The sequence below is a fragment of the Papaver somniferum genome, chromosome 5 (genome assembly GCF_003573695.1).
Source record: "Papaver somniferum cultivar HN1 chromosome 5, ASM357369v1, whole genome shotgun sequence".
In the NCBI taxonomy this organism is placed as follows: Eukaryota; Viridiplantae; Streptophyta; class Magnoliopsida; order Ranunculales; family Papaveraceae; genus Papaver; species Papaver somniferum.
Window position 1 is genome coordinate 211,459,594 of NC_039362.1, and position 10,723 is coordinate 211,470,316.

Consider the following 10,723-nt stretch of genomic DNA (forward strand, 5'->3'; position numbering starts at 1 on the left):
TGGTCTATAAAGTAGTTGGATGTATCAAATGCATTCTTACATGGAGATTTAACTGAAGATGTATATATGCAAAAACCTCCAGATTTTGTTGATCCTGAGTTTCTAAATAAAATTTTCCATTTAAAGAAAAGTTTATATGGGTTGAAACAAGTTCCAAGGGCTTGGTCTCAAAAATTCAGTACTTCTTTGATTGCTTATGGTTTTGTGAGAACTGTTTCTGATTTTTCTATGTTTGTTTATACTTCTGGTTTGAATATGATGGTATTATTACTTTATGTTGATGACATTATATTAACTGGAAATTCAGAGGATTTACTTACTGATCTTGTTAAATATTTGAGCAATAACTTTGCTATGAAGAAGTTGGGAGATTTGCATTATTTCTTATGTTTAGAAGCAATAAGATCATCTGATGCTATCATGTTAACTCAAAAGAAGTACACATTGGAATTGCTTGCTAAATCTCATATGCTGGAGTGTAATCCATGTAGTACTCCAGTAGCTAAAGGACCAAGAGTGTCGGTAAATGAAGGAAATTTATTGTCAATTGCAACTGAGTATAGAACCATAGTGGGTATGTTACAGTATTTATGCTTAACTAGGCCTGGCATATGTTTTGCAGTTAACTATGTTAGTCAATATATGCATGCTCCTACTGATATTCATCTTCTATTGGTAAAGAGAAATCTTAGATATTTAAAAGGAACAACTAGTTATGGTATAACATTAAGAAAAGGAGATGTTGAGTGCTTAACTGCCTACACTGATTCAGATTGGGGAAGTTTCCCTGAGACAGCTAGGTCTACATGTGGATATGCAATTTTTATGGGTAACTCTTTAATCTCTTGGTCAATCAAAAAGCAACCAACTGTCTCAAGATCAACAGCAGAAGCAGAATATAAATGTTTTTCAGTTGCAACTATAGAATTGGAATGGCTTGGATCTTTATTTTCTTAGTTACATATTACACTTAAGAAGCCCATAGCTCTATACTGTGATAATACAAGTGCAATTTACTTATCTGCAAATCATGTCTCTCATTCCAGGGCCAAACATATAAAGATCCACTATCATGTTGTGAGTGAGTTAATTGAAGAAGGATTTTTGACTGTCCAACATGTTTCATCGGAGAATCAATTAGCAGATTTATTCACAAAGGGACTTTGTGCACCTATTTTTACTTCTTTGCTACATCAGCTACTGGGACTTTCTTCATCAGCTAATACTACTTCTTCAGCTTCTACAACAAGTACTTCTTCTGATATTACAAATTTAAAAGAAACTGCTGAGTTCTCAGCTTAGTTAGTTTTCATGTTGCTTACTTTCTTTTCATGTTGTTTGCTCTATTTTTCTCCTCCTTGTTGAGTTGAGAACTTTGATGATTGTTACAAGGTTTTCTTATAGCAGTCCAAACTGATTAGTGTTCCTGCTATCAGTTAGAGGGGGGCTAATAAGTATAGCCAAAGTCTATTGATTATTGTTGTATTACAAGTTGTCCGAGACAAACAAAAACCTGTAACAATAATTTCCTGGATAATAACAACTTTCAATTCAATTATCTGATCTTCTACTTTTCTAGATCTTGAATATCAAAACATAGATTTCTCAGTACCCCTTATTGGTTAAGATCCACGTCCCAATGAAAAACACGTCAATCACTTCAAAATATCATCACAAACTTTTCCATAGCCTCGCCAAAAGAAAATTCTTAATCAGTAGAATCTTCCTCAAAAGATTCACCCCCACACATCATGCATTTAGACTCCCAGAAGAAATATTCACAATAGAGTTTTTCGGAAATTCACCTTTCATTTTGGTTATTGGTATTAACTGTTGAGTTTGAGAAGCTAGGTGGGCAAAAATTACACTTGTGAAAATCTTAATTTTATTAGTCACAAGTTAATTTACGCACACAACTTATGTACAAATTCACACAAAGGAAATGAAAACACAGAAATGATGGTCATTTCACACAAAGGATATTAGTCCACAAATTTGTTTTCTGAATTTTCAAGTTCACAAGCAAAACACACTCATGGAGACCATGGGAGTGAATCAAACGTGATGTTCAAGCACCGTTTACATGAACTAATAATCAACAGATGGGTGGCCCTTCGTAATAAAGAAATGATAATGAGGATAAATTAGTAAAGTATCAACTGTGTGGTGTCTGGTTCATCGATTAGTCAAGAGGCTCTGTAATTGTTGTAGATACTCACTGTCACCACCACCACGACCACCCTCCTCCACCTCCTTCGATTTCATCTCCTCACCGTCACCACCACCACCACCAGTACCGAAACTTTGCTCTTCTATTGTCACCACCACCCTTCTCCCAATTTTGATTACAATTCATAACTATTTCAACTGAAATCCAAATTAGTATGGAATTGGGATGAATTGAAATCAATATTGTCAATTCAATGAATTCACAAAGCTCATCACGTTACAGTTCATAAACCTCATCACGTTACAGGTACAGGTACATATATTTCTCCATATTCTCCAATTTCAGTTTCACTCGCGATCTCATATATTACCTGTTTGTCTAAATGCCTAAGAGAATGTAGAACATTATGTAACTTTAGATTAAGCTAAACCGTGTTTGTATCACATATCTAACATCTATACTAAAGTTTCCATTTCTTAGTTTGTGTTTTTGTTAGGGTTTTTCTTATTGTGAATTTGATCTTCTTCACCTTCGTTTTCCTTCACTAGTTCTTCTTGTCGACTGTAGAATTGAGGTTAGATGGATAACCTTCCCACAGATATCATAGACAATATACTTTCTCGGTTACCCGTTGAGTCGAGATTACAAAACAGACGAGTATCCAAGTCTTGGAAAAATCTCATCGGTGATCGTAAGAAAGGTCTCCTGTTATCATATGCAAACCTTATTGATAATGTTTGGGATACAAAAATAGACCTCTACTATGGAGATGATCTTGATAATCTTGAGCAGTTCTACTCCACCGAGGCGCTAACAAAGCTAGACAGTGCAACATACAGTTTGTGTACCTTAAGTGGACACTCAATTTGGAACAAATATCATCATCACATGGTTGGTTCATGCAACGGCTTGGTTTGTCTTCACTTGAATACACAAGTCACAAATGCTCGTTGTGGTGCTATCTGCAATCCAGTAACGGGAGAATTCCTTTTACTTCCAGGCTTAACAAAACCAAGTTCTTTACGAGATTGGGGAATTATTGGGTTTGGATATGTTCCTTCCACCAGGGAGCATAAGGTTGTCAGATGCAGTTACAGGCTCTTAGAAGGTGAGCAGAATGGACTTCTAGAAGTATATACTCTTGGATCTCAAACTGGGTGGAGAGTAAAAGAAAAAATCCCTCACAAGTTCTATTCGGCGACCCTCTTTGTCAATGGAGCAATTCATTGGATTGGAAAAATAATTCAAGGAGGGCATGAGGTGTATAAGGTTGTCGCCTACGATCTGGCAGAAGAGAAGGTGAAATATGTCTCATCACTACCTTTTGAATATTTTAAGGGATATGACCCTACTACTGGTAGACTCGAGTTGTTGGGAGGACACCTATGTGCAGTTAAGTATAATGACCACCGTGATGAAATCAAAGTATGGGCATTTAAGGAAAGGAATATTGAGAATAATACAAGAATTATGGGTCACAGAGCAACAGATTACTACGACCACAAGTGGAGTTGGAGTAATGAGTTTAGCATATCAGTAAGAGACCCTGAGATGTACAGGCCATATGCAATTACAGAGAGCAATGGAGTTCTATTATGGCATAAACAAAACAAAGTGTACTGCTATGATAGAAATGCATTAACTTTAACTATGCTTTGGGAAGGCGATGGTAAAGGTTCTTCGTGCCTTCAAGCAATTCCTCACACGAATACCCTTGTTTCTTTGAAAGATCTTGGAGAATGTTGTGCCTATAATGTGAGTTCAGATAATGGTGAGAATTCGGGGAGTAAGAAATCAAAACAGCGTAAAAGGAGAAAGTGCTAGCGCCGTGCATAACAGAGAAGTGATTGATGGAGCGCCTTTTGGTAATTATTATAAATTGTTATTTACTACGAATTATACATGCTTTTGCTTTAATATTTATCTGTTAATTAGTCTACTTTGTGTTCTTTAAATGTCAGTGGATTTGTTATATCTATGTTGGAATGCTTATTTCTTCATGCTGTTGGGCTTAGAAAAATATACCTTCAATAGGGATCCCTTTTAATTGGTTGTTATAGAAGTTTGCAAGTGCCAATGTGCTAATATCATTATAACTTATCCTCCAATGTTAGTTACATAATTTACACATCTCTGAAGTCAGGAATGCACTTTATAGATCAGTGCCAGAATATGAATAAACCTTAACTTGGATCGAATTCCATATTTTCTTAAACCAAACCTATATATACAACAGTATTATAGTCCATGTTTGCATGCACCAACTTTATCTTCAGTAATTGTAACTGGCCCTGAATCCTGATCAGTTTTCTGCATCCAAATAGGGTACAGTCTAGAGAGTTCCATTTTTTTGTTGGATCCATAGGGTTTTCTGAAAATGACACACTGGATTCTCCCACCATGATGGTTGTCTTTGTGGATAGTATAGAATAGCAAATCAAAGAAAATGCAAGATAATAATGCATGAGGTCATTGCAAATTTAGCTATGTATGAATTGCTTTCTTCAGATTTTGGTTGTAAATGTCTGATTCTTGTAATCCTTTTTCCAGCGAAGCAATTGTTTGAGACGTGTCTTTTTTGCACATCTGGCGATAAAGAAGTGAGTGCTCTTGCAGACTTTGCAGTTGCCGGTAGGTCGGATCCACCTTCACTTTGAAGTCATGAATTGCTGCAGATGGAAGATTACTAGGAGCTACTGCAGCTTATAATCAATCCTGCAGCAACTTTGGAATACCTGACAGCAGAGGTTCTATGGCGGGCAGCTGGTAAAGCTATCAAGGATTTAAGGAGAAACTTATCACCCCCAAGACATTTTTCAGCTCAGTGTGGTATTATTTTGAATGATCAGATAGACCATGTATTTTTTTATTTTATTTTTGCTTTAAATTCTTTCTCTGAATTACGGTCTGATCGGTTTGTTAAAACATTTTAAGAATTTTATCTTTAAATGTAGAGTTTAGCAGCCGTTTCTCCATCAAAGAGACCAAGGTCAACTGTATCCAGCTATCTAGTTAATGGCTTATTGGAGGTAATACTGAAACAAATCTAGAAACCAAAAGTTTGTGGGCTTGGACTATTTGAAACCTGTTTTGTGGGCTAGAAACCTCAAAATAGAAACCTGTTTTGAGGCATACTCATTCATTATACTATCTAGGATGGGTTTATAAGGGGTGTCTAAAGGTACTGCAATTACCTATATATCCTTAAACAATTTAAATTATTAGAGTGCCCTTATCATCAAAAACCTAAAATCAAAAATCAAAGTAAACTTTAAACTCAAACATCTTGGATTCAAATTCAATCAAGAAATTGATCAAGCAAAGCAAACACGAATCGAAGTGAGCGATGTTGCAGTGCGAAATCCAAATCTCAATTGCTCTTATATGTATTTTAGAATGTATGTGTAACAAACCCATCTTGTTTTTGATTGATTTTATTTTGTTTGATCGATAGAATATGATTTCAAAGAAGAAATTCGGGTTTTCAGAAGATCAGTTCGGTTGATCTTGGAGTATCAATTTTGAGCCGAACCTAGTGTACGATTTAGAGTGAAGTTCGGCTGATAATTTTTCAGTCGAACCTCAGATTTTTGAAAATGTACCTAGGTTCGGCTGAAAAGTTATCAGCCGAACCGTTCATCTGGTCAGTAGATCTGGGTTTTAAAAATTAAAATTTTTGACAGGTTCAACTTATAAAAAGAAATTAAACCTCGTATAGAAGTCTACCTATGATTTCAATCACACATTTTGGTCACTTCTAATCATTAAAATCTCAAAATTCAAAACCCAGGTTTTTTTTCACTTCTTCTTCTTCCTCTCAAGAATCCCAACTCTCTCACATAAATTTGATTTATCTACTAATTCACGACTAATAATATAATTTTTAATCAATCCTTAAAATTCCTAACTAATCAAATCTAATCATAATCATTAACACCAATTATGTAAGGGTAGTTATGCCATTATCAAAAAAGAGTGGATAAGGGGTGATGTTATTTTTATTTGGTGACCCTATTTTGGCATTATTTAGTATGCCTCAAAAAAAATTCATTATGCCTCAAAACGGGTTTCTTAAAATAGAACGTTTCCATAATTCTGACTGAGAACGGAATTCACCCATTCAGGCTCCCTCTCTTTTGTCTATAAAAGAAGAATAGAGATGAAAGAAACCAAGACCTCTCTAATAATATCGGTTTTCTTTTGAAGGCAGCATCATCTTCATGGAGAACCTTCCCATAGATATCATAGAAAATATACTTCACCGCTTGCCTACTGAATCTTCCTTACTGAGCAAACGAGTATGCAAAACTTGGAGAAACATTATCGGTGATAATGTCACCGTTTTCTTGTTCGCGTATGCAAACGTTAATAATCTATCTGCTGAATCAGAGGCAGAAGTACAACTCTATTATGGAGATGAGTTTGACTACGAAGCAGATCAGGAGCAAGACTACCGCAACGAAACACTCACAAAGTTAGACCGCGTAAAATACAGTTGGCAAGCCAAAAAATGGTATTCTTATCATCACATGGTTGGTTCATGCAACGGTTTGGTTTGCCTTCGGTTTTATAACCAAGTCACAAAAGATCGTAATTGTGTTGGAATTTGCAATCCATTGACAGGAGAATTTTGTTTTTCTTCCAGGCTCAAGTGAACCAGTTGAACGGCAAGTATTTGGATTTGGATATCTTCCTGCCACCAATGAATATAAGGTAGTCAATTGCAGTTACTTAAATGATGTGTCGCATGGACTTGTGGAGGTATATACTCTTGGCTCTCAAACTGGGTGGAGAAGAAAAGAAAACGTATCATACCAATTCTGTTCGTCTGGCCTCTTTGCTAATGGAGCAATTCATTGGATTGGTGAGAGCATCCCAGGAACAAAAAGGGTGTGTAAGGTTGTCGCGTACGATCTGGCAGATGAGAAGTTCAAGGACGTCACACCACTACCTATTGATCTACATGTCACCTTTCCTAATAAACTCGAGTTTATGAGGGGAAATCTGTGTGTAATTCAGTATGATGCTGGCGGCTGTGATGAAATCCTAGTATGGGCACTTAAACGTAGGACTGAGAATATAAGAATACTGCCACCCAAAGTAACACAGTACTACAACCACAATTGGAGTTGGAGCAAGGAGTTTAGTATAGCAATCAATTGCACAGGGATGCACAAGTACATACCATTTGGAATCACAGAGAGCAGTGACGTTCTATTATGGTATAAACAGAAGAGTCTGCACCTATACTGCTATGACACTAATACACCAACTTTCACTAAGCTTCGGAATGATGATGGTAAGGGCCTTTCATGCCTTCAAGCAATTCCTCACATGAATACCCTTGTTTCTTTAAAAGATATAGGAGAATGTTCCGGTAATAATGCGACTCCCGATAATGGTGAGAGTTCAGGGAGTAACATACCAATACTGCGGCGTAGTAAAAGGAGGAAGTGTTGGTAGATCATTGTGCATTTTGGTATAAATTTTCAGTTACTTCCAATCCTATGTGCTTTATGCTTTTGAAACTTTGCATCCTTGTTTCAATTTCCGAATACCTGTCAGCGGCAGTTTAAGAGCAGTAACAACAAAGAAAACAAAAAATATAGCCAAGGAAAAGTTAAAGAATATATAACAAAGTTGATTGAAACAGAGATCAAAATAATGAATCTATTGAATTCCACTAAATGGAATTAGGGTCTAAATACAGACACACTCTCTAAACCCCCTCTTCTTCTTTCCCTCCTCCCCCACATAAGTCATGAATTAAGTTAGCCTGAGTAACCCAATTTCGGCTTCTTAATCTGCTTCTACAACTCAAATTCCCTAATGGAGTAAAAAAAAACACTCAAACAATTTTCAGTACCCAAAGAAAACCAACATAAATATCACAAATTTCTAGTCTAAATCATCACTCACACAAATTATCAATCCTAACTGATATCCTTTTTCCCTGACAAGCATCTCACAACCAAAGAGCTCCAGCAGCGTGCAGCATTCAGATTGTTGTCCATTCATATAAACCATCAAAAGAATAATCAGTTTTCGATAAACCAAGAGCGGTAGAAGAACAACCTTTAAATTTAGATTGCTGCGACCCTTGGAACGTCGACTGGGAACTGTTGAATCTCATCCATCCATGGGTTCTTTTCCTTTGCTGGATTTATGGTCCTCAAAGCCTTCCAAACAGCACTGTTACATTTGAAACCAGACCCAAAAGCTATCTGCCAAGTTCTGTCTCCCTTCTTGATCCTTCCTTTAGCTTCTGTGTAAGCCAATTCATACCAAAGAGAACTGCTTGAAGTGTTACCAAATCTGTAAAGCGTCATTCTAGAGGGTTCCATGTGCCATTCAGACAACTGCAAATTCTTCTCCAGTTCATCCAAGACGGCTCTTCCACCAGCATGAATGCAGAAATGTTCGAAAGCCAATTTGAAATCTGGAATGTACGGCTTAATTTTCATCTTAAAGAGTTTCTTCCCAACCAATGTAGCGAAGAAAAGTAACTGTTCAGACATTGGAAGAACAAGAGGTCCTAATGTGGTGATGTTGGTTTTCAAAGCATCCCCTGCAACAGCCATCAGATCTTTGGATAGAGAAACACCAACCTTTCCAGCTGGATCCTCTTCTTGGGTAACACATGAAAAACATTTGTCGTCAGCTCCTTTATGGGTACGAACAGTGTGAACCAACTGGTATTTAGATCTCCTCCTTTCTGAGTTCTTATTTGACAACAAGATTGCAGCACCTCCCATTCTAAACAAACAATTCGAAACAAGCATCGATCTTTCATTCCCAAAATACCAATTCAAAGTAATGTTTTCCATACTGATAACCAAAGCATAAGAATTCGGATGAACTTGAAGAAGATCTTTCGCAAGATCAATAGAGATCAAACCTGCACTGCAACCCATCCCACCCAAATTGTAACTCACAATATTTCCTCGAAGCTTGTAATGGTTAATAACCATGGCAGACAACGATGGAGTCGGATTGAACAAACTACAATTAACAATAAGAATTCCAATATCTTTCGGCTTGAGCGAAGTTTTAGCAAACAACTGATCCAGTGCCCCAAACATAACAATCTCAGCTTCTTTTCTCGCTTCAGCCATAGACGGATTAGGAGGAACTCTAAGAACAGCAGGCGGAAGGTAAGTCGATTCACCAAGACCCGATCTCTCTAAAATTTTCCTTTGAAACTCAAGATTCTGCTCGGTAAACGAACCGGTTAACCCTGATCTCTCCATAAAGATCTGTCTAGTGCACTTCCTCTCATCCTCAGGCTTGTAACAAGAGAAGTCAACAAGATAAACAGGCCTTGGTCTTGTAAGGAAGTAAAGGGTGGATAAGAAAACCAGAAGGGTTGAACAGACAATGACAGATATAAGATTGAATCGAAGATGATCCCATAAATCATGAAGGTCTTTTAATGAGAATGTAGAGATTTGAGCTGCAATGAGTACTACAAGAGGAGATAAACACAAATACATTCCATGGGTGATAAGATAATGATAACCAAGCTTTACATATTTCAGTTTGATTGATTGTTTGAAATCTGGAAGTATTCTTGCTGATTTCGTTCTAATCAATGGTGTTGTTTCTGGTTTTGGGTTGTCTGCCATTTTGGTCAACTCAGATTAAATCAGGAAACGAAAGAAACCCTTTAAAGAAAATTGATAGCAGATTTCAGAACACAACCAAAAAATCCTTTTTTGTTTGGATTAAGATTAGAATTTATTGAATCTCCAACAACATTGGCCAGAAAAAATCCAGAAATTGAAAAAGGTCACACCTTTACTTATCCAATGGTTTGATAGATGCAATATAAACAGCCCCCTGCAAATCAAATTCAACCCATCATTAGAAAAAAAAACCCATACAGAGAATAGATCTAATCTTATCTGAAAAAACCATTAACAGATTAGAAAAATGAATCCTAAACAGAGTAGAATCCAGAGAGTAAAACGAACGAACCCATTATTGGAAATTGAGAAGCCAGATTGAGAAAACAAACCTGAAATCTGATTAGAGATTCCAGAAAAGAGAGACCCAGAAAAGAGAAACTCTGAAAATAGAGGAAAAAGAGAGGGATGGGAAAATGCGGAGAATTTATTTATAAGTGCGGAGAAAAATAAGTGAAAACCAGAGATTTGAAAGGCGATAAACTCGTAGTAATAACGGGAGATTTGTAGAGAAATGGCGCCGGCTAAATTTGACTGTGGACTGAAATTGAATAATTCATCATCACTCACATCACCCATAAGAATGGTATTTATTACTAAACGGTTTGTTTGTGGTGGTTTGTACTTTTCTGTGTTTTTGATTGATGTTTTTATCCAAAGTAAAAATTTTAATAACAAATTAATTGAAAATAAAATAATGTTATAATTAATTATAATTTCTTTTATTATTAGATAAAGAGTATTACATTAATTGCTATTTGGCTCCACCTCCTTGTTCACCTCCCTGCAATCTAAACTCTACATCTAGGGAATAGTGAACCCTACTACCAGTACCTGAATGTGAATCTAAATCTGGATGTGTGGTTGA

General features: G+C 36.5%; 3 protein-coding genes across 8 annotated transcripts; 2 read left to right on the plus strand and 1 right to left on the minus strand.

The window, feature by feature from the left end:
• The first annotated feature begins 258 nt into the window (after positions 1-258).
• On the plus strand, positions 259-1,302 carry LOC113280690 (uncharacterized mitochondrial protein AtMg00810-like). Its single transcript, XM_026529282.1, has 2 exons — positions 259-870; positions 958-1,302. Exons 1-2 carry the CDS (start codon positions 259-261, stop codon positions 1,300-1,302), a joined length of 957 nt encoding a protein of 318 aa, XP_026385067.1.
• A 207-nt stretch (positions 1,303-1,509) lies between these two features.
• LOC113284531 (F-box protein At3g07870-like) lies at positions 1,510-5,145 on the plus strand. 5 transcript variants are annotated; one of them, XM_026534023.1, is made up of 3 exons: positions 1,510-2,482; positions 2,719-4,035; positions 4,721-5,145. In XM_026534023.1, exon 2 carries the CDS (start codon positions 2,750-2,752, stop codon positions 3,992-3,994), a length of 1,245 nt encoding a protein of 414 aa, XP_026389808.1. In that variant the 5' UTR covers positions 1,510-2,482; positions 2,719-2,749; the 3' UTR covers positions 3,995-4,035; positions 4,721-5,145. The 5 variants fall into 5 exon arrangements, with proteins under 5 accessions (XP_026389808.1, XP_026389807.1, XP_026389810.1 ...); XM_026534022.1 differs by having other exon boundaries at positions 2,738-4,035; XM_026534025.1 differs by having other exon boundaries at positions 1,510-2,476.
• A 2,645-nt stretch (positions 5,146-7,790) lies between these two features.
• Positions 7,791-10,431, minus strand: LOC113284532 (3-ketoacyl-CoA synthase 11-like). Of its 2 annotated transcripts, none has more exons than XM_026534028.1 (2): positions 10,148-10,431; positions 7,791-10,009 (listed from the first exon to the last, which is right to left on the minus strand). In XM_026534028.1, exon 2 carries the CDS (start codon positions 9,793-9,795, stop codon positions 8,254-8,256), a length of 1,542 nt encoding a protein of 513 aa, XP_026389813.1. In that variant the 5' UTR covers positions 9,796-10,009; positions 10,148-10,431; the 3' UTR covers positions 7,791-8,253. The 2 variants fall into 2 exon arrangements, with proteins under 2 accessions (XP_026389813.1, XP_026389812.1); XM_026534027.1 differs by having other exon boundaries at positions 10,188-10,430.
• Between the last annotated feature and the right edge of the window lie 292 nt (positions 10,432-10,723).